Genomic DNA, 21,160 nt, shown 5'->3' with positions numbered 1-21,160 from the left:
GCGACGGCCGGGCCTCGGCTTTCGAGGAGCGTTCGAGCAGCTTCGAGCGCCTCGGAGGGCTTACGAGCACCGCCGACAACGAGCGCGGCGCTTACGAGGCGCACTCGTCTACCTCCACGCCCGGTCAGCACCTCGCCCTCGTCCAGCCCGCCCATTCGCCTTCCCTCTCCTCCCTCCCTCCCCCTTCTCCTCACCCAACTCGACCGCCAGCTCGCCCACTTCACCGCCATGTTCGCCTTCCCGATCCACCACCCTCAGCCGTCCGTCCACTCGACGTCGACTACGACCGCGCGCACCCAGTACGAGCGCGAGCTCGAGCGCCTCGCGTTCCTCACGCAGCAGCACGAGCAGCAGCGCCGCCGCGCCGAGGCCGCCGCTCGCCAGGCCGCGCTCGCCGCCTACGTCGAGGAGCAGGAGCGTCGCCACCGCGAGGAGGCGTTCGAGCGCGCCGTTCAGCAAGAAGTCGAGCGCCGTCGCCTCCAGCAGGCGCTCGAACACCGCGCCGCCCTCGCCCGCCGCGCCCAGGAGGAGCGCGACGCCGCCCTGTACCGCCAGGCCGTCGTCGAGGCGGCACAGCGTCGCGCTGCCCTCGTCGCCCGCGAGCAGCACCGTCGCCGCGTCGAGGCCGAGCAGGACCACCGCCGTCGCATCGTCGAGGCGAGGCGGCAGCAGCGCGCGCGCCAGAGCGACTTCCCGCACTCGCTCGTCCAGCTCTTCCTCGACCTCGTCAACTCGGCGGCGCAAAATGAGCCAGAGCAGCAGGCTGTTGCCGCGCCCGCTCTCGTCGTCGCCGACAAGGCCGCCTCGTCCTCGTCCCCAGCGCCCTCGTCCGCCGCCCACGCCGAGCCCTCCCTCCCCGACCCGGCCGTCGAGGCTCTCCAGAAGCGCTTCGAGCGTGACGCCGCTCGCCAGGCCGCCCTCGACACCCTGAACGGCCTCTCGACCGAGTTCGACTCGCGCCTCTCGTCCTTCACCTCGCCCTCGGCCCTCACCTTCCAGTCGCCGCCCTCTCCCACCTCGACCTCGTCGACGCCGCCTCTCGCGTTCGGCAAGCCCAACGCCGGCTTCCTTGGGCACGAGGACTTTCTCGTGTCGCTCCTGAGCAAGGTCGACGCCGTGTCGTCCGGCGGCGACAAGGTCATCAAGCAGGCGCGCAAGGCGCTCGTCAAGCGCGTCGAGGTCGAGCTCGCCAAGCTCGACGAGCTCAAGGAGCACGAGTGGGAGCGCCAGAGCCAGCAGGCGGCGAGCGAGGCGGGCGAGGGGTCCGAGCGCCCGCACGACGACTCTACGGCTGCAGCAGGTGCGCCCTCTCTCCCTTTTCTTTCTGTGTCCTCCTGTTCGCGTTCTGACACTCTGCGTCTCACAGCTCCTGCACCTTCTGCCGACACCGCCGTCGCCGAGCCTGAATCCGCCAAGGTCGAGTCCGCCACCGCCTCTTCTCCGTCCTCCCCGACCCTCGACAACTCGACCCCGACACCCGTCGACGCTCCCGCCGACCAGTCGACCCGCTTGACCGCCGAGTCGCTCGCGTCTCTCCCGACCGACGCCGCCAACCCCAACCCGACCGTCCCTCGCCCTCGCTCTCGCGCCTCGACCGCCTCTCTCGACTCCGATACGTCGTCGGCCGTCGATCGGTACGTCGCCGAGATGCTGCGGCGCGCCAAGGACCTCGCCGACCGCATCGACGCCGAGGAGGAGGCCGAGAAGGCGGCTTCGGCTCCGGCGCCGGCGAGCGACGAGTCGGGCTCGCCCGCTGAGGCGACTTCTGTGCCTCCTGCCGCCGCAGAAGCTGTCGAGGCCGGCGCGCTTGACGAGCAGGCGGCGGTCAAGGCGCCATCGTCTAGGCCCGCCGCGACTGAGCCGCTCGAGGACGGCGTCGACGAGGAGATTGACGTCGAGGGGACGCTCCGGCGCAAGCGCAGCTCGTCGGCCACCGTCGAGCCCCGCGCTTCGGGCGTCTCGTCGAGGGAGGGGGAGAGCGCCGTGCGCAAGGAGGCGGTCGAGGAGCACGAGGCCGAGGACGTTGCGAGCGAGGCGGGCACGGAGGAGTTTCTCGTCGTCTAGATCCCGCCCTCGCCGCTGTAGCACTATCTCTCACCTTGTCTAGCAGACCTAATCTTCGCAACTCGAGCAGTCTTGTCGTCTCTTGCGCTGTCCTTCCTGTCGAGCGAGCTTTGCGAGAGCGAGTCCGAGATTCGAGAGGTCTGAGCGTTGGCTGCTCTGCCGCGCAGCTCCCCGAGCCCCGCTGCGAGCGCTCGACATCTCGACAGTTTGCTCGAAAGCGAGGGTCAAGGAGCCGCACCCAGGTCGAGCGGGCGAGCAAGGTGTCGCCGAGACGAACTTGGGAAGGCCAGCTTCGTCGATAGGCTCGAGCGCTGCGCTCGTGGTTCTTTCGCCGATGGTACGACCGTCGTGACCATGCACAGCTTACCGGCGTGCTCACTGTGCCCTGTCGGACCCTCGTCTTGAGCTCGCTAGCGCGCCGTGGCTGACAGCAAAGTCGAACGCGGACAAGAGGTGCAAGCGGTGCGGTGTCGGGCGCAGCTCACAGCGATGAGCTCTCTGCGCAGGCGAGCCACTGCGCACAGAGAACGATGCTGAGAATGCAGAATGAATGAGTGTCTACGAGAAAAGAGAGCGGCGCCAGCGCCGCCCGACCACGAACTTCCTCCTCCTCCGAACCCCTTCTCACGCCCGCGCCTTCTTCTCCGCCTCGAACGCCGACATGTGCGCCCGATCGACGACGCACTCGAGCTTGCGCAAGGCGCGGCGACGGAGGACCTCGAGGTCCTTGAGTGGGCGAGACGCGCCGTAGCGGTACGTGCGGATGTAGGCGTCCCACTCGACGAAGAAGGGCCGATCGCCCGCCCACAGGATGGCCTTGCTGGCCGTCGACGACGACGCGCCGAACGTCGCGATAGAGGGCACAGGATCGCCGGGGAGGACGAGGGCGCGGTCGAGGAGCGCCTGCGCCTTGACGAGCCGGTCGACGAGCCCGCGCTCGAGATGGAAGTTGCCGATGCCGACGTCGCCGTACGCCCGGTACGCCTCGACGACGCCCTCGAACTCGACGCGAGCGACGACGAGCGCCTCGAGCTGCCGCCCGACGCGCTCCTCCTCGTTGCGCGCCATCTCGCCGTCGAGGCACCGGTCCTCGAGGCGGCGCAGGCGGCGCAAGCTCGCGCGGTACTCGCGGACGTCGGCGAGCCACCGCGCATAAGTAGCTGCAGGCTCCGTGGCGGCGTGACGCTCAAGCTCGGCGAGAGCATGGACGTGCTTGACGTCCTCGGACGCTCGCCGGGCGGCGAGGCGGATGCGGCGGTCGAGGGGCGAGGGCGAGAAGATCTTGCGCAAGCCGACAGGGTAGTTGGTCTCGCGAGGGTCGCGCGAGCGCATGTCGAGTCTGGTGAGGAACGAGAAGGACGTGTTGGGCTCGACGAGCGGCGAAGGAGGTTTGGCGGCGAGAGGGCTGGCGACGACAGACGGGTTGGCGATGGCGAGCGGCGAGGTCGTCGTAGAGGGAGAGGTCTGTAAGGGACGAGGGTCAGGAAAGGGCCGTGCGGGAGCTCGAAAGGGGTGGCGGGACGAGAGGAAAGGCGAGGAGACGCACCTGGAAGACGACGTTCTCGCGAGCTGCCCGCGCCCGATCCTCTTCGACCAAGTACGCCGCCTCGGCACGCAGCTCCTTGATGCGGCGCATGCCCTCGTTGTCGACCTGCGGCGACGAGACGACCGTGCGGGCCGTGCGCGCCTTGACGTTCTCGAGTGGGTCCGTGCGCGGCACGCTCGGCGCGAGCCCGACGTCCTGCACGCCGCGCAGCGGGACCTTGGGCGTCCAGGTGGCCGTCGTGACCGGCACGAGAGGTGGACCGCCGAGGTCGACGCTGCTCGCGCCGCGAGGGAAGGACGAGAAGAGCTGCTCCTCGAGCGACGGCGGCGGCGTCGAGCTGCGCAGCTGGCGCTCGAGGTGCGACGACGTAGGAGGCGGCAATGGAACCGCACGAGGGCCGGCGACGTTGCTCTCGGTCGGCGCCGTGTCGAGGTCCACGCTCGACGCGCCGCGAGGGTGCATCTCGAGCGCCTTCTCGGCGAGCTTGGCCTCGCGCTCGGCGGCAAAGGCCCGCGCGAAGTGAGCACGAGGGATCGGGTCGGTGAGGCGGACGCTCGAGAGCGAGGAAGGGTGCGAGGCGAACAGGGCGCCCTCGAGGTCGAGGGGAAGGTCGTCGGGAAAAGAGAAGGGATGGGGCGAGGGCTTGACGACATGCACGATGGGCTTGAGGCGGGTGCGGTCGGCGGCGATGCTGGCGAGAGACGGGAGAACCTGCGCGATGGCCGAACTGAGTAAGTGGGAGGTTCTGCTTCGCGCCGGGAAAGGAGCAAGCTTGACGCACTTGACGCTTGTCGACCGGCTTCGAGTCGGCGGGATGCGCGCTCGTCCTCCTCACAGGCACTGTCGTCTTAGCCGGCGACGCGAGCTGGACGTAGAGGCCCTTGTGGCGGTTGAAAAACGGCTTGGTCGAGCGACGTTCGGGCGTCTCGGCGGATGCGGCGACAGGCGCAGGCGCAGCAGGCCGACGGGGACGGCTGACGTCGCGGTTCCAGACTGGAGGAGCGTGCGCCTGACGACCGCCCGGGCGACGTGCGGCGGCTGCCGAACTGCGGAAGGCGGCGGGAGGAGGATCGCGCTCGCGCCGCTCTTCCTGCGGGCGCGTGACGCCGGCGAGGGTGGGCCGCATCTGGAGCGGGCGGACGACAGGGACGTCGAGCGAGGACGACTTGATGTCGGGGTGACTGTGAGAGGTTGGCAAGGAGGGCTGCTCGGGCGAGGTCGGGGTCGAAGTCGTCGAGGAAGGGGTCGGCTGCAGGTACGGGAGGCGAGGGAGAGTCAGCTTCGTATTTCGCACGAGACACTCTCGTATAGCGAATGACACGAGAGGGGTGTCGACGAGAAAGAGCGGGAAAGGGGAGGAAGAGAGGGACGAGGAGAAGAACGAGGAGGAGAAGGGACGAACCTCAGCCGCGCTCGCCGCTTTCCCCGCCCCGTGGAGCCACTCAGGCCCCATCGTGCGGTCCACCTCGGCTTCGACGCGCTTCTTGTCCCGCACCGCCTGCCGAGCGAGCCTCGCCGCACGAGGAGACGCCGTGCGCGTCGCCTTGAAGAGGGCCTCGAAGATCTGGCGCGTGCCCGTCGGGTGGAAGGGCCACATGTCGACGGGGAGGTGCTAGTCGTCGAGGGTGGACAGGTGTCGAGGGCGCTGGAGGAGGAGCTGCGGCCGAGGTGGGGATGTCAACGGCGCGTCGCCGGGCTGATCTTGCTCGTGACGGCGTCGGCGTGCGGCTGCAGACGGCGTGGGAGGAAGGTGGTTGCGTGCGAGTGAGACGAAGCGGTTCAGGGGAAGGGGGACGGGGAAAGATGAAGCTGAGACGCAGGGGTAATGGCGAAAGAGAGGCCTCGTCGGCCGCCTGCTCGAGCGCATGGCGCGCACGCAGAAAGGGACGCGCAAGGCCTTGCCATCGTGCACAAGGCGCGGTAGCAGCGGCGTCGACACGCACCCTCCCCCGAACCCAGCCAGCTGTAGGTCGGGGGCAGGTTGAACGCGCTCGAGCCTCCCTTTGTCCTGCTGTCCCAGGGCGAGACATCGGGATCCGCGCCGCCGGCTCGCGTGCAGCACAAGCGCCGCGGCGGCACGATCGAGTGCAGCGTCGTCGGGCCGATTGCGGCGGCTAAGCGAAAGCCAGCGCGCGCGAAGGACATCGAGAAGCCGGCGCCCGACAAGGGCTGCACCGGTCGAAGCAGATGTCGAGGCGCAGGCTGCAGCTGTGGCCGCCTCGAGCTCGAGCCGACACGCGAACGATGCCGTTAACGACAGAACCCGAGAAGAATGGCGGTCGATGCAGGTCTATGCGCGGTCGTAGCTCGCTCCTCCCGCCTTGCGCAACCGCACGACGATGGGCTCCTGCAGAGGCGAGGATGGAGATTGGTGAGCTCCTCTCGCACTCGCAGGACGGCACGATGATGAAGAGAGACGAGAGGGACGCACCTCTGCCAGGTCGTCGAGCGAGTTGGCCGGCACCTCGAGCGACGAGACGGACAGGACGCGCTTGACGTCGGCGGCGTGGACCGAGAGCTTGGCCTTGCGGAGCACTCGGACGTCCTTGCCGATCCACGTGATGATGATGAACTGCAGAAGGAGGGCGGGGCGGGCTCTGGGCTCGTTAGCTCAGGTCCGTTCGAGAGGGAGGGGAGGAGGGGGAGGAAGCGGCGAGGGCGCACCTTTTCGCGAGTCGACTCTACGTCGTTGGCGTACTTGACCCGCAGGTAGGCGAACGAGGCGTTGGTGTCCTTGAGGTTGCTCTTGAGCTCTTCGAGGTCGCCCTCGCCGGTGGCCGTGAGGACGAGTTTGTCGCTGCGGTCGCCGGCGTAGTCGAGGAGGAGCCAGGTCTTTGGGTCCTTGTCGTTGCGGACGGCGTCGTAGGCGTCCTTGATCTCGGGAGCAGAGACGTCGGCCTGAGGAGGGTTTGATCAGTGACACGCGGTTGGAGGATGAGCGGGAAGGGCGACGACGGACCATGGCGGTGTGGGACGAGCGGGATCGGGCACAGTCGAGGTTGAACGAGAGAGGTGGGCCCGCAGGCGAGTAGCAAGAGGGCGAGGAGGCGAGGGCGAGGAGGAGGACGAGCGAGGAGGAGGGGGACCAAGTGGGGGCAAGGCCGAACCTCGTCTCTCCCTCGCTCCTGTCACCCTCTGCTGCTAGTTCGACGGCTTGGACCTGCTCTCCACCTTGCTGTCTCCGAATCGGCCGCCCTCCAAACCCTCCTCTCGCCCGCCTCACCAACCGACCCTCGTCGCCGCCGTCATGCGCGACTCGAAGCACCCGCCGCCCATCCACAACGCCGACCCAGGTCCTGCACACAAGGCAGAGCGTAGGCCCTCCCTCCCCGACTCGGCTCGCGCCCTACACCGCCCAGAGGACTACGCCCACCTCTTGCACTCGTTCGACACTTTCCTCTTTGACGTCCGTCCTCTCTCCCTCTCGCACCTCGAGCGCACCTTCTCCTCGTACATGCTCACCCTCTACCTTTCCGCAGTGCGACGGCGTCATCTGGACCGGCCCGGCGGGAGACCAGCTGTCCGTCTTCCTCCTCGTCCTCTCCTACTCGTGGTCCTCGCTCACCTCGCATCGACGCCTCCTGCAGCACGCCCAACATCGTCGAAACGCTCGAGTTCCTGCGCGGCAAGGGCAAGAAGCTCGCCTTTATCACCAACAACGCGACCCGGTCTCGGCAGCAGTACGTCGACAAGGTGCGTCGAGCCTCTCCCGCTCTTTAACGAGCGCGCACTGACCCTCCTCGCCGCCCACTCTACAGTTTGCCGGCTTCGGCATCAAGGTGTGGCTCGACGAGGTCTTTACGTGCGGCAGCGCGACAGCCGAGTACGTGCGCGCCGTCGTCCTCCCGTCGATCAAGGACGAGTCGAAGCGCGGCGTCTACCTCATCGGGCAACGCGCCATGGAGCACGAGTTCGAGGACGAGGGCCTGTCGTGGAAGGGCGGCACGGCGTCAGAGGACGACGTGCTGCCCGAGCCGCAGGACTTTAGCGCCATCGTTCCAGACGAGTCGATCGGCGTCGTCGTGTTCGCGTTCCAGATGAGGGGTGCGTCCCTCTCTCTCACTCTTTTCCTCCAGCGACACGGCCTGAATCTCTCTCACCCACAGTCAACTACGTCCAGCTCGCAAAGGCCTACAACTACCTCTCGTCCAACCCGGGCTGCCGCCTCGTCCTCACCAACGACGACCAGAGCTTCCTCCTGCCGTCGGGCGGCTACGCCCCGGGCGAGGGAGCCATTGCTTCGGTTCTGTACGGCGCTCTGCCCCCTGGTGCGCCCGAAAAGGTCGTTGTCGGAAAACCGCACAAGCCCCTGCTCGACATCGTCCAGCGCGAGTGCGTCCCCTCGTCTCTCTCGTCCTCTCTCGCGGTTCGTCGCAGAGCGTCGAGACTCACATGAGCTTCCTTGGCGCAGGCTCCAGTTCGACTCGAAGCGCACCGTCTTTATCGGCGACCGCCTCGAGACGGATGTCCTCTTCGCCAAGCGCGGCGGCATCGCCTCGGTCCTCGTGTGGACCGGCATCTCCAAGCCCGAGGTGCTCTCCTTCTTTCTCTCTCTTGCACTCCTTGCGCACGTGCCTCGACCTGACTCGCCGCTCGTCACGCCCGCAGGACCTCGTCGGCCTTCCCCTCGAGGAGGAGCCCGAGTACACGATGGCGAGCGTCGGCGCTCTCCTCGACGCACAACACTTGGCCAACTGATATCTATATTGCATCGATAGACGAGCTGAGCCTCCTTTCCTGAGCGAGAGAGCCGGCGAGAGAGTGAGAGGAGGAAAGCGAGAGCAACAGAGAGCTCGAGCCTCTTCTCGTGCGCTCGCGGTGCTGCCCGTGCGACGTGAGCGACGTGGGCGACGTGCGCGACGACGAGAGAAGCGTCAGGTCGGGCCAAAGGAATCTGCGATAAGAGCGGCGCTGAGAGGACGGCTCGCGAGGGGTCCGGGCACGCTCTCGACGATGCACGACAGCTCTCGGCTCGCGAGTTCAAGGAAGTCCATGGTTGCACAGCTAATGAATGACACGACGATGACCGGCTCAGAAGCTCTCGACGGCGAACGACCACTCGCCCGTCTCGGCGTCGAAGCTGATGTAGTCGGTGCCGTCGAGCGCCCTCAGGCGGCGGATGTGGGCCGCGACGCGCGGGTGGTTGGCGTCCCGGATCGGCTTGCGCGTCGCCTTGTCGAGCGGGAAGCAGTTCTCGAGCGTGATGGTCGCCGGCACGTTGAGGCCCTCGCCCGGCGGCGGCTTGGCCGCCTCGTACTCGTCCGGGTACACGGTCGCGTTGCGGTCCTCGAGGCGCACGAGGCCGCCGAGGAGCTCGTCGACCGAGTCGAGCGTCGTGAGGTCGACCGGGGCCGAGAACGCGACTTGGCCGTACCATTTGCGGCCGACGACGAGGTCGCGCACCGAGCGCAGCTTGGCCGCCGGCAGCTTCTGCAGCGTGTCGATCGACGGCACCGTGTAGTAGTCGCCGTCCTCGAGCTGCTTCTGCTGCTGCTGCTGCTGGGCGCCGGCGCGAGTGCGAGCCGGCTCGGCGGCGACGGACCGTGCGGCCGACGGCGAGTCGAGCGTCGTGTTGCCGCCCTCGGTCAGGCCGCCCTCGGACACGAACGACGCGTCGCCCGCGCCCTCGCTCGGGCCTGCGCTGCCGCTGCCGCCGCCGATGGTCGAGAACAGCGACGACCGGCTCGTGACGGGCGCGGCGGCGTCAAACTGCACCTTGGTGGCCGTGCGGGGCGAGGCCGTCGACGACGGCGTCGACCCGGCCGTGAGCGACTTGCCGAGCGACTTCTTGTCGATGACGAGCTTCTTGACGCTCGGACGCGACACGAACGCGTTGGGCGACAGGGCCACGTCGTCGCTGATGCCGTTGGCGAGCCGCAGAGGCGAGTCGCGCGCGCCGAGGCTGCTGCCGTTGCCGCCCGGCGTCCCTGCTCGTCCGCTGACGACGCTGCCGCCGAGGGCGCTCGCCGTGCTGTTGCCGAGGCCCGAGAAGCCGAGGCCGCCGCCGGGCGCCGGGCTCGAGGTCGACGACGAGCCGAACCCTCGCAGGCGCGTGATCTTGGTCGACGAGCGCGGCGTGCCGCGGAACGCCGAAAAGATGGGCGGCTTCTTCTTGTCCTCGGCGGGGCGGACCGGGCTCTGTCCGGCGCTCGCGAAGAGCGGGTTCGAGCCGTACGCGTTGACGTCGTCGGCCGAGGCGTACTGCTGCTGCTGCTGCAACTGCTGGAGGCCCTGCGGCTGCTGCTGCTGTTGGCCGAGCTGGTTGGTCGAGTTGCCGAAGAGCGAGCCGCCGAGTTGCGGCGCCGGCTGCGACAACGAGCCGAACAGGCCCGTCGACTGCTGCTGCTGCTGCTGCTGCTGCTGAGGCTGCTGCTGCGTCGAGCCGAACAGGCCACCGCCCGTGCCCGGCGCCGTCGACGAGCCGAACAAGCCGCCGCCCGTCGCCGGCTGCGCCGGCTTGGCGCCGAACAGGCCGCCCGACCCGAACGTGCTCGTGCCCTGCGCCGGCTGCTGCTGCTGCTGCTGCGGCTGGCCGAACGTCGACCCGCCGCCGAACAGGCCACCGCCCGTCTGCTGCTGCTGCTGCGGCTGAGCGCCGAACGCCGGTGCGGCACTCGTCTGCGGCTGCGAGTTGCCGAACAGCCCGCCGCCGGTCCCTCCTCCTGCCGGTGCGCCGAACGAGAACGTCGGCTTGGGCGCAGTGGCGGCAGCAGGCTGCCCGAACGCGGGCGCGGACGTGGCGGGTGCGGCGCCGAAGAGCGGCTTGTTGGCGGCGGGCGCGCCGAACGAAAAGCTCGGGGCGGCGCTCGCGGCAGGCTGCTGCTGGCCGAACAGGCCGCCAGTCGCGGCGGGCTGCGCAGGCTGGCCGAACGGGTTCGACGGGGCGGCGCTCGTTGCCGGCGCCGAGCCGAACAGGCCGCCCGAGCTCGCCGGCGTCGAGTTGGTCGCGCCGAACGAGAAGCCCGTCGTCGCCGGCTTTTGCGCAGCGGCGCCGAAGCCGCCGAACGCCGGCGTCGACGTGGCGGCGGCAGGCTGGCCGAAAGTCGAGGTGCCGGCCGCCTGGCCAAAGAGGCCGCCCGTCTGCGCCGGCTGCGAGGTCGCCTGGCCGAACAGGCCGCCGCCCTGGCCCGGCTGCGACGTCGCCGGTTGCCCAAAGCCGCCCGTCGCGCCCGAACTGCCGAACAGACCGCCGCTCGACGGCGCCGAGCCGAACGCGTTGGTCGCGGCGGGCGCGGCGCCGAATGCCGGGGTCGACGAGCCCGCGCCGCCGAACAGGCCGCCGCCGCTTGCGGGAGCTGCAGCGCCAAAGGCAGGCGTGCTGCTGGCGCCGAACGCGCTGCCGAAGCCGGGCGTCGCGCCGGCCGTCGGCTGCTTGCGGTTGGCCTGGTAGTCCTGCCAGCGCAGCTCCTCGAACGAGAAGTTCTTGTACTGGGGCATGCACGTGATCGACTGGAACTGGTGCGCCGTCTGGTTGGTCGGCGGCGGCTTGTTGTCCTCCTGGGGCGGCTCCATGACGGTCGTCGACTGGTACGGCGCGACGGCGGTGCCGTTGGCGGGACCGGCGGGCGCAGCGCCGAACGCCGGAGCGGCAGGAGCTGCGGGCGAGCGAGTACAGGTCAGGGTCACGCAGAGAGAGACGACTCGGAAGCGAAATGGGACGCACCGCCGCCAAAAAGACCGCCCGTTGCCGCCGGCTGCTGCTGCGCCGGCTGCCCGAAGCCGCCAAAGCCCGTCGTGGCCGGCTTGGCGGCCCCAAAGAGCCCACCAGTCGCACCTGCACCCGCCGCCGGCTGGCCGAAAGTCGAGGTCGCGCCCGTGTTGGCTGCAGGCGAGGCAGAGCGTCAGCAAGGCGAAGAGGGGGGAAGAGGGACGCGAGGAGGCTGGGATGGACTCACAGGCGCCGAACGAGAAGCCGGTGCTGGGAGCCGACGTGCCCGTGCTGCCAAAGAGCCCGCCACCCTGCTGCTGGGCCGGTTGGCCGAATGCAGGAGCGGCCGACGCGGTCGAGCCGAACGAGGGCGCGGCGGAGGTTGCGCCGAAGCCGCCTTTGAGCGCGAGGACGCGGTGCATGGGCGGATAGGGTAGTCGAGGACATGGCGGATGGTTGGAGATGCGGGCGGGCGAGGGCAAGTTAGTGCTGAACGACGAAACCAGTCACGGGCGGGACGAGGTCGCCCAGGGAGGCAAGGTGGACGCACCGAAGCCAGTGCTCGCCTGCTGCGGCTGCTGCGCGGGCTGACCGAAAGCTGGGGCGGCACTTGCGCCGAAGCCTGCGAGAGGGGACGTGCGAGATGAGGAGGGAGAGGGGCGGGGAGGAGGACGAGGTCAGTGAAAGGCCTCTCGACAGCAGGGCGCGAGACAGGGCCCGCAGTACGACCGCATGTATCCGTATGGGCGCGCGCTGCCGCGCTTCAGGCTGTCCGGGGGCGATAAGGGGACGCACTCGAGCCAAACCCTCCGGCGGCACCTCCAAAGAGGCCGCCCGCAGGCTGCTGCGGCTGCTGCTGTTGCTGCTGCTGTTGTTGCTGTTGACCGAAGCCGCCAAAAGTAGAGCCGCTCGAGCCAAACATGGTCCTGGCGGGCGGTGGGCGAAGGACGAGGCGGGGTGAGGGGACGAGGAGGTTGGAGGAGCGAACGGCGGCTCTGGGCGAGGTGTGCGCGGGCTCGAGGGGTGCGCTCGGGGGTGAGACGAGTCGGTGCGAGCGTGCACGGGTGCAGCAAGGGCAGGCGAGCGGCTCGTTGACGAGCGAGCCTTCGTCTCGTCCTCCCGTCGCGAGCCAGCTGGATCCGCTCAACCATGCCCTCTCGAGCGCAACAGAGATAAATATTCTCGAGTCGCAATGCAATAATGATACGCCTCACAGCACCGTCAACACCTCCCCGCCCATGCCCAAATCCCACATGCCCCTCGTCTCGAGCGCCTCGTCCTTGACGACCCACACGACCTGCGTCGTCCGCCCCTCGCTCCTCTCCGCGCCTGCCCCCTTCTCAGCCTCGCCCTCGAGCCACGCGACGCACTCGCGCTCGACGCGAGACCCGGGCGCAACAAAGACGAACCCTTGCCGCGCCGGACCTCCTGCGGCCGGCGTCGACCCTGCCGCGCCCGACGACGCCGAGAACGACGCAGGGCAGCGCCCGGCGACCCACAGCACCGAGAGCGGCGACGCGAGAAAGTTGGTCGAGTCGAGGAACGGGTGTCGCGGCGTCGGGAGGGGAGAGCCGGGAGGAAGCGGCGGGTGCAGCGACCACGCAAAGGCGCGAGACGGGTGGGTCGTGGCGGCGGCGGTGGTGGCAGACGAGAGGGAGGACGAGGGCGACAGGGCGGGCAGGAGTGTCGAGATGGTCGAGGTGAGGGAGGTCCGAGTCGAGCCGGACGACCGCCGGCGCCGTTTCGACGAGAGCGACGGGCACGACACGGTCGAGGTGAGGGGCGCTCGCTTCTTGACGGTCGCCGGATGCTCGAGAGCGAGAGAGAAGGGGCGCTGGCTCGGCGACGGCGCGCTGGAACGAGCGCTCGGCGACGAGATCGAGCGGACGAGGGCGCTCAACGCCGGCGGCGGCGGCGAGGCGGCGGTTGGGGTACGGGACAGGTCGACGTCGACTGAGGCTTGTCGCGTCGTCGAGATGGTGGGAAGAGGCGGTGTCGAGCGCGTGCTGCTCGTCGCCGCCGGCGCCTTGTCGATCCTCGGCCGCTTCTCCTCGCGCCGCACCTCGTCGCCTTGCCTCTTGTGCCCGTCCGTCACCGATCGCTCGCCGTCAAGTACGCCGTCCGCCGCCTCGAGCCGCTCGACCCACTGCCGGACCTCGCGCTCGTACCGCTCCTGGCTCTCCTCGCCGCTCGACGTGTCGCGCTCGAGCGAGCTGCCGACCGCCGCGTCGCGCACCGCCGCGTTCCAGATGTCGTCGACGAGGGCGACGGCCGTCGACGGCGCGGCGCCGACTGCTTCTTGGGCGACGAGCTGCAGCTTGTCGAGCGAGAGCGGCGAGGCGCCAGAGTCGGCCTCGCGGGACGGCTTGGTGATGCGGGGGAAGCGCAGTTCGTAGTACTGCGACGGCGAGACAAGGTCAGGGTCTGATGCGCGAGGAGAGAAGAGAAAGGCAGGACGCACGGGGCAGCCGATCGAGCGCTGAAAGCCCGCTCCGTTAAGCTCCATAATGCGCGGCTCGCGAAAGATGATGGACGGCCGAGTTGCGGCGGAGCGCATGTGCCCGGCGAGCGAGAACGTGAAGGAGGTGCACTGTTGGCGGCGCGAGTCGGCAGGTCAGGTTCAGGACCCGAGAGAGGAAGTGGACGAGGAGAGAGCTCGACGCACCGCCGCGCCATAGACCGTGTAGCCTCCTCTCACTCCTCCTCGCCACCTTTGACGCTCCTTGACAGGCCGGAAAGCTGCGCCTCGCTCGGCGTCCTTTCCAAAGGCGAGGTCGAAGTGTTCGGGCCGGTTCTGGTCGATCTCGAGGCACAGTTGGGCGAGCTGGGTGCGCGACAGGCCGTACGACACCGAGAAGAGGATGTGGTAGTGCGGCTTGCGCTCACGCTGCAGGAGGGAGGCAGGGGTGAGCGAGGGCGGTGCGCAGGAGGAGCTCGAGAGGGAGGAGGACGCACCGAGAAGTTGACGCCGAACTTGTCCTCACGCAGGCCGATGAAGAAGGTCGTGTAGACGGTCGTTGGCACTGCGACAGGAGATTGAAGTCGTCAGGTCGAGGGAGAGAGGCAAGGAGGGGGTTGAGGCCTGTCGCGCACCGAGCAGTTCCCTCCCTCGCTGCTTCTGCCACGAGGCGCCGACGACGTGGAAGTCGAGCGTGTCGCCCGCGCCCGGCACAAAGTCCTTCTTGAGCTTGACGATGCGCTGATGAGGTCGAGGATCGTTGTACAGGGAGCCGAGCGGCTTGAGCATGAGGCCCTCTGCGGGAGGAAGAGAAAGGTCAGGACCGGGTCGCCGAGGAGGAAGAGGGCTCAGGACGCACCGCAACGGCGAGTGATGATGTGCGCGAAGCGCAGGCGTAGGTTCTACGGGGCAAGAACGCGTCAGAGGTCGCCTGAGGGCAGGTAAAGAGGCCTGAGCGCACCTCGAGGGCGGACGACTTGTGGTCAAAGTTGATGAGGACGCGCTCCGAGAGCATGCTCTGCTCGTGAAGGGGTCAGTGACGGCTCGATAGAGCAGAGAGAGAGGGGGGGGGGACGCACAAAGCCAGGAATAGGGCGGATGAGGGAGTCTAGTCGTGCGCGTCGTGAAGAATAAGTCTCTGTGCGAAGGCGAGGTGGGTCAGGACGACGGCCTCGAGATGGAGAAGGAGAGAAACACGCACCGTCTAACAGGCTCTCGTCGTCGAGGAGCAACACATCGAACCAGACCACCATGAGGTGCAGGTTCCTCGCCGGGTCGTCCTTGGCCGCCGCCTCCTCCTCGTCCCGCTCGCCCTCCTCGTCGCCGTCCCTCTCGACCAACCTCCTCGACCGTCTCGGGCTCGGCGTCGCGCCCGTCCCGCCCGTCTCCTGCGTCTCCTGACGGTCGTCCTTGCCCGGCGGCCGCTCAAACGGCGTGCCCGCCACCCCCGCCGGCAGTGCGGCGCCACCTTTCGCGAACGCGAGCTTCCAGAACTCGTCGATCCGGGAGCGCGACTCGTCGTACGGCACCATCTCGCCCTCGAGGATGAGCCGGCTTGGCGGAAAGGCGGTCGGCGCGCGAGAGGAGGCTGAGGCGAGGAGGCGGTCGTACAGGAGGGGATGCATGGCGCGCGAGAGCGGGTCGAGGGGTAGGTCGAGCGAGGCGCGGATGATGCTGTGGGCAGAGAGCATGAGGAAGATGCTCGAGAGAGAGAGACTGGGAGAGATCGACAGGGACGCACGGCAGAAGAAGATGGCGCGTGTCCGTGCTGTCCCTCCCGCTCTTTGAGAAGATGCGGATCTGCTCGAGAGGCGGGAGGCCCAAGTCGATGTGGATCTGGAGCCTGTATACGACGAGTTGGAGGTGAGCGACGGACGCAGAGCAGGCTCAGAGAGAGAGAGAGAGACGCACCGCTCGCCGTCGTACTTGGTCTCGACCGCCACCTCGCCCTCGAGATGCCGCGTTGCCCGGCTGCACGATCCCGGCTTCTCGGTCTTGGGCACCTGCAGGTCGAGAGTATGAGTGAGTGTGTCTGGCAGGGCACGAGGACGCAGTCGAGGAGGCTCACCTTGATCGGCAGGCCGATCTTGGGCACGACGGGTCCGAGCGGGCGACCATGACCTGCGAGAAGAGAGAGTCAGGCTCTCGCTCGACCCGGGGGAGGTAGAGAAAAGTGGGTGACGCACGAAGAGCTTTCTCGGCTTGCCATGCGACCCAGTCGAGGTCGGCGACGGCCTGGTACAGCCTCGGCATGCCCTCGTGCCACAGCCGCATCGCGTCGTACAGGCCGAGCTCGTTGTAGGCGAGCGACGTGAAGCGCGTGAGGGCGACGTCGCCGAGTGCGCTTGGTGGCGGGTACAGGAGAGGCGACAGGTCGCGCAAGATGATCTGAAGCATGACGGCGGTCTCGGAGGGCGAGAGGGGGAGGAGGAGGTCGGCGAGGATGGCCGTGACGGGTCGCGCCGTGTAGCGAGGATACATGCGTAGATGCTTGACTGCGGGAGAAGACGGGCGTGAGCCCGATGAACCGGGAGGAGAGGGAGAGAGGGGAGCGCACTGTCGGCCGAGGACCAATCCGAGAGCGTCGCCAGCTCGTCGAGAAGCTCGTCGACACTGCGCGCAGGGAACAGAGTCAGGTGACACTTGGAGCTGTTGCACTGGGGAGGCGGACGCACCGTCCCATCGTGAGCTCTTTGACCTTGCCCTTGCCCCACTTGCCGCGCCTCTCGAGCCACCGCGCGACTTCCAGGCCCATGCACCCAGAGCCCTCGCCGGCCGCAGCACTGGTAGATGCTGCAGCGTTCCACCGCGAGAACGAGCCGCGCTTGGCGCCGTAGACCGACTCGAGCGCCTCGCCGAGCGTGAGCTCCTGCAGGCCGTACCTGCGCGTGCGGGAACAAGGGCTTGGTCAGCTTCCACAGGTCGGCGAGAGGGAGCCAGAGAGCAGTGGGCGCACCGTCGCCGTATACCCTCGTCTGGAAAGAAGAGGCGGAAGAAGAGGACGATGGTTCCCTCGGGCACCGCTCCATCTCGGTGCTCGGCTCGCACCCCGTCGATCCACGCAGCGAGCAGGCGGTGCTCCTTGGGGGACTTGCCGACCGTGCTGGACCGCGCGCCGCCCTTCTTCTTGGCCGCGACGGTGCCCACGCGGTCGACGAGCGTCGCGAAGTAGGCGAACGGGATCTCGTTGGCGTACAGCGAGGCGGGCGGGGGAGGGCGCGCCATGCCGGTAGCAGCAGCAGTGCTGGGTTATGTACAAGGGCCGTGCGCGCCCGAGGTGCTGAAAGGCGAGGCGGGTCGACGAGAGAGAGCAAGCCGCTTCAGAAGGTCAACTTGCTCGCTCTTCGCCGCGAAGCTCTCTCTCTCGCGGGCTCAGGGTGAGGGAGAGCAGGCTCCAGTGCACGCTACGTGGACTGGCTACGGATACAGGGCCACAGAGAGTAGCGAGGGGGGGGTAAACGGGGACGCGAGTCGAGAGGGTGGGACGAACGACGACTCGCCGTCCGAGGGCAGGGACAACAAGGAGGCGGCTAGGCGGCACAGGTAAGGCGACGCAGGGCGAGATGAAGACAGACAGGTCACAGAGACGCATGGTCTAGGAGGACGGCGAGGGCGATGCGGGTGATGCTGAGGGGGATGAGGGAGGGACCGAGGGTCGAGTCGAGGTGCGAGTCGAGGGCGAGGTGGATCAGGCGACAGGTGCGACGGTGACGGCGAGCTTGGTCGGCTGGAAAGGATGCGGCGGCCACACGTCGGCGTCCTCGGCGAGCTCGAGCCCCTCGAGCTCGTCGTCGTCGTCGTCCTCGTCGTCGAGCCGGTCGCGCTCGTCGAACGCGTTGCTGCCGAGCGACCCTCGTCGCTGCGCCGCTGCGCACACCTCGCACATGGCCGTCCCGACGATGCACGCGCCGCCGCACACCGAGCGCATCTGGAACCGCTCACGCTCGCGCTCGTTGGCCGACGACGACAGCGAGCCGCCGATCGGGTCGACGCTGCCGTACCGCGTGAGCGAGAACGACGCCGAGTCGGCCGTCTGCGGCCCGTTGTTGCCCGGCGAGCCCGACGACAGCTGCGAGAAGGCCGAGAAGCCCGTCGCCGCGCTCCAGGGCGAGCCGGCGAACGACGGCGACAGCGGCGACTGGTTCGACGTCGACGAGCCCGTCGAGGTCTGGCGCTTGTGCGACGGGCGATGCAGGGCGGGCCGCAGAGGGGTGGGTCGCACGCGGCGAGTGTCGATCGGGAGGGCGACCGTTTTCGAGGCGGGCAGGCTCGGCGTCGGCAGGGCCGAGGCGGTCGGCGTGATGTCGGTCGACGACGCGTTCGAGCCCTCGGCGAGCTCGATGGGCGGCGACAGCGATGCCGAGACGGGTGCGGGTGCGGTCGGGGCGGACGACGAGACGGAGCTCGGGGCCGACTCGTCGGGCGTCGAGCGTCGTACCGGTGGCGCCGCCGGGAACGTCCACTCGTTGGTCACGGGCTGCGAGAACGCCTCGTCGGTGCGGAGCGAGATCGCCTCCCACGCCGCCCGTCCATCGCGCAGTTTCTCCACAAAGTCGGCGAACTCTGTGGGGCGAGAGGGCGTCAGAGGCGGTCGACAAGGGCGTGCGGGCAAGAGAGAGAGAGAGGAAGGAGGACGGAGAGAGGGAGAGCGAGGACGCACCGTCGACGACGCTCGCCATGGCGCCAAAGAGCGGCTTGCAGAACAGGTCGATGAAGCCGACTTGGCCCTTGGCCTGCGCCTTGGCGTCGTTCGGGTCCTGCGTCATGACCGTCACGGGCAGGCCGAAGCTCGTCTCGATGCTCGCCTGGACCGCCCACTCTTCCTGCAAGGCGGCGGCCCACAGGCGCGAGATGCGGTGAGGGCGAGTCTGCGGCGGCGAGGGAGAGGGAGGGTCAGACAAGCTGCGCATCGAGAGAAGAGAGAGGAGGAGGAGAGGGAGGGAGAGGGCGAGGGCGCACCGGGTTGCTGATGTCGGCGCACTTGATGAGGCCCGAGCACAGGAGGAGCCGGTCGGCCTCGAGGTCCCGGCCCGCGCTCACGCTCGGTGAGCCCTTGCGCTGCGCGCGCTTGCCCATGTCGGTGATCTCGGTGACGAACGCAAAGTGGCGGCTCATGTCGGTCGCGAGGATGGACGCCTCGACAATCTTGCGGAACGGCGTCGCCTGGTCGCCGAGGTGGCCAAAGTCGCCGCCGAGGAGGTAGTCGAAGCCGTGGCGGCGGAGCATGTGCGTCAAGGTGACGGTGTGGAAGTTTTCGAGGATCGACTTGTCGTCGTAGACCTGGGCGACCGGTGCGCGCGCGTTGACCTGCGGAACGACCGAGAGTGGGTCAGGGTTCGAGCGCCGCTGCCGACGAGACGGCACGAGACAGAAAGAGAGAGAGTGGGCGCACCATGTAGGCGTTGGTGAGGCCCGGGTGCCCGACGTCGTGACCGATGCAGGCGACGAGGAGCGCAAAGACGTCCATGGGCCGCAACAGCTCGCCCATGCCGCCCTCCTCGACGGCCCGGTTCCTCCTCCACTTGCGCCGACCCTCGCCGAGGTTGGCGTCGTAGTCCTCCTCGCACAGGAGGAAGAGCGGCGGCGCGAGGCCCATGCGCACGAGGAACGAGTAGCACGCCTGGGTGACGTCGGCGGCGTGGTTGAAGTTGTGGTACCCGTTGCGGGCGTGGTAGGCCGAGCGCAGCGACAGGAGGAGGTGCTTGAACCGGTCTGCGACGAGAAACAAGAGAGGTCAGGGCGGGTCCTCGGGCGCCGGGGCGCAAGGAAAGGAGGAACTCGTGCGACGCACGCAGGTCAAAGTCGACGCCTTCCATGTTGCGCACGCTCTCGAAGATGATGCCGACACAGGCGAGAAGGTCGTCGGGCGAGTACGACATGGCGTCGAACGACCAGCTCTGGAGGTTGGCGATGAGCGAGAACCGCCGGCTCTGCGACACGACGGGAAAGGCCGGCACGTTGAGGCGAGACGGGCCCGGTTCGCACGACGTCGAAGGTGCCGGGTCGTCGTTGGGGAAGGATGGCGGGATCGTGCCGGCGTTGTTGAAGAAGGCCGAGTCGGCCGACACGGACGTGTTGCGGGACGGCGTTGACGAGCTTGCCGGCGAGCCCGGGATCGCCTCGAGGCGATGTACTTGAGGCACAGGCGGCTCGGACAGGTGCTCGACCGCGGCTGGCGGTTCGACCTCGACGGTTCGAGGTTCGGCGCACAGGGCGAGCGAGTGCGCGAGAAGCGAGGCGAGATGACGACCGAGGCTGTGGCGGGGACAGAGTTAGGACCTCGCAGTACCGAGATAAGTGGACGAGAGTGGACGCACAGCCTGTCCTTGCGGCCCTTGCCTCCTGCGCCGACGACGCCCGTCTCCTTGTCGCCCGCGTCGGGCCCGACGGCGTCTCGCACGCGGCGGCTCATGGCCGTCACGCCGTACATGCGGTGGGTGCCGACGCCGAGGACGCCGACGTCGACGCTGCGCCTGCGCGTAAAGTCGGGCGTGACCTTGAGGAGGCCGCCGCTGCTGAGGGCGCCGGCGGTCCAGTTGGAGAAGAACGGGGCGGCGGCCGACGTGCCGGCGGCGGGCGAGCACAGCGGGGACGACGTGCCCTGGACCGACGCTCGACGGGACGCTGGCAGGACGGGCGAGTGCTCGCCCGACGCCGAGCGCGTGAGGGACGACGAGCGGCCGGTGCCGGGACGGGCGGGCGAGCCCGGGGTGCTCGGGCGGCGGCCGGGCGTGATGGTGATGGTGCTGTGGGCGATCGAGCCGCGCTTCTGGGTGCTCGCGGTGGCGAACGGCGAGACGAACGTGATGCCGCCGGGCGCTGGCGCCATGGCTCCAGGGCTCACGGGCGCGCCTGCGGGTCCCGAGGTCGACAGGGCGGCGAGCGGCGGCAGGTTGGACGGCGACGAGTCGGTCGACGAGGGTGGTGCGGCGACACGGGCGCGCGACGAGCGGCGGAGGCTGGCAGGGATGGGAAGCGACGAGGAGCCGGCGGTGGAGATGGCGGTCGGGAGAGGGGGCGCCGAGGGGGCGGCGAACGGGTTGGTGAAGAAGGACATGGAGCTGCTGCTGAGCAAGGGCTCGCTCCCCCGCGGCGGGGAGGGGCGAGTGAGGGCGGAGAGACGAGGGCGGGAGGAGGCTGGCGGCGAGAGTGCGCGAAGGGAAGGGGGGGAAGGACGCGGCGGCGGCGGCAGGCGAGGGTTGCACAGAGGGGTGGGTGCGAGGGTGCACGCTCGTCGAGGTGCAGCAGCAGCAGCAGCAGCACGCTGGGTCGAAGAAAGCGACGACCGAGGGAGGCGAGCTCTCGTTCGCCTCGAACAAGGCGCCTGCTCGTTTCGCTCCGACCCGACGTTCGTTCGAGCCCCCCGTCTCTACCCCGCACTCTCCGGAGCCGGGTTCCCTCCTCGGCACAAACACCCGCTCGTCGCTCGATTAGCCACCGCCCG

General features: G+C 68.8%; 6 protein-coding genes across 6 annotated transcripts; 2 read left to right on the top strand and 4 right to left on the bottom strand.

Moving 5' to 3' along the window:
- Nucleotides 1-228: 228 nt before the first annotated feature.
- Nucleotides 229-2,144, top strand: RHOBADRAFT_53509 (uncharacterized protein; the record flags this gene model as incomplete). Its single annotated transcript, XM_018416868.1, has 2 exons — nt 229-1,300; nt 1,367-2,144. 2 exons carry the CDS (start codon nt 229-231, stop codon nt 2,062-2,064), a joined length of 1,770 nt encoding a protein of 589 aa, XP_018271591.1. The 3' UTR covers nt 2,065-2,144.
- A 3,725-nt stretch (nt 2,145-5,869) lies between these two features.
- On the bottom strand, nt 5,870-6,664 carry RHOBADRAFT_65033 (uncharacterized protein). The gene is made up of 4 exons (XM_018418634.1): nt 6,570-6,664; nt 6,275-6,508; nt 6,042-6,182; nt 5,870-5,957 (listed from the first exon to the last, which is right to left on the bottom strand). The coding sequence occupies exons 1-4, from the start codon at nt 6,570-6,572 to the stop codon at nt 5,901-5,903; spliced, it is 435 nt and encodes a 144-aa protein (XP_018271590.1). The 5' UTR covers nt 6,573-6,664; the 3' UTR covers nt 5,870-5,900.
- A 193-nt stretch (nt 6,665-6,857) lies between these two features.
- On the top strand, nt 6,858-8,328 carry RHOBADRAFT_14324 (uncharacterized protein; the record flags this gene model as incomplete). Its single annotated transcript, XM_018412199.1, has 6 exons — nt 6,858-7,016; nt 7,090-7,130; nt 7,198-7,303; nt 7,369-7,654; nt 7,717-7,942; nt 8,022-8,328. 6 exons carry the CDS (start codon nt 6,858-6,860, stop codon nt 8,326-8,328), a joined length of 1,125 nt encoding a protein of 374 aa, XP_018271589.1.
- Nucleotides 8,329-8,585: 257 nt separating this feature from the next.
- Nucleotides 8,586-12,180, bottom strand: RHOBADRAFT_53506 (uncharacterized protein; the record flags this gene model as incomplete). The annotated part of the gene is made up of 5 exons (XM_018416867.1): nt 8,586-11,205; nt 11,274-11,432; nt 11,506-11,655; nt 11,809-11,880; nt 12,054-12,180. The coding sequence occupies 5 exons, from the start codon at nt 12,178-12,180 to the stop codon at nt 8,642-8,644; spliced, it is 3,072 nt and encodes a 1,023-aa protein (XP_018271588.1). The 3' UTR covers nt 8,586-8,641.
- Nucleotides 12,181-12,427: 247 nt separating this feature from the next.
- On the bottom strand, nt 12,428-16,941 carry RHOBADRAFT_53505 (uncharacterized protein; the record flags this gene model as incomplete). Its single annotated transcript, XM_018416866.1, has 16 exons — nt 12,428-13,656; nt 13,720-13,848; nt 13,924-14,145; nt 14,214-14,281; nt 14,352-14,513; nt 14,576-14,618; nt 14,678-14,734; nt 14,796-14,854; nt 14,918-15,390; nt 15,458-15,559; nt 15,628-15,719; nt 15,785-15,837; nt 15,903-16,211; nt 16,274-16,329; nt 16,392-16,598; nt 16,673-16,941. 16 exons carry the CDS (start codon nt 16,939-16,941, stop codon nt 12,469-12,471), a joined length of 3,489 nt encoding a protein of 1,162 aa, XP_018271587.1. The 3' UTR covers nt 12,428-12,468.
- A 153-nt stretch (nt 16,942-17,094) lies between these two features.
- Nucleotides 17,095-20,773, bottom strand: RHOBADRAFT_53504 (uncharacterized protein; the record flags this gene model as incomplete). The annotated part of the gene is made up of 6 exons (XM_018416865.1): nt 17,095-18,279; nt 18,377-18,584; nt 18,676-19,023; nt 19,109-19,428; nt 19,508-19,971; nt 20,034-20,773. 6 exons carry the CDS (start codon nt 20,771-20,773, stop codon nt 17,405-17,407), a joined length of 2,955 nt encoding a protein of 984 aa, XP_018271586.1. The 3' UTR covers nt 17,095-17,404.
- Nucleotides 20,774-21,160: the final 387 nt, after the last annotated feature.

The sequence above is a fragment of the Rhodotorula graminis genome, assembly GCF_001329695.1.
Source record: "Rhodotorula graminis WP1 unplaced genomic scaffold RHOBAscaffold_6, whole genome shotgun sequence".
NCBI classification, from domain to species: Eukaryota; Fungi; Basidiomycota; class Microbotryomycetes; order Sporidiobolales; family Sporidiobolaceae; genus Rhodotorula; species Rhodotorula graminis.
The sequence above is the reverse complement of the archived record's forward strand: the minus strand, read 5'-3'. Positions and strand labels throughout refer to the sequence as shown.

Bases quoted from the DNA above. Each gene is read 5' to 3' on its own strand.
- RHOBADRAFT_65033 (XM_018418634.1), bottom strand. The intron at 6,183-6,274 runs GTGCGCCCTCGC...CTCCTTCTGCAG, and splicing joins TAGAGTCGACTCGCGAAAAG to TTCATCATCATCACGTGGAT. The intron at 5,958-6,041 runs GTGCGTCCCTCT...TCGCCTCTGCAG, and splicing joins CGCTCGACGACCTGGCAGAG to GAGCCCATCGTCGTGCGGTT.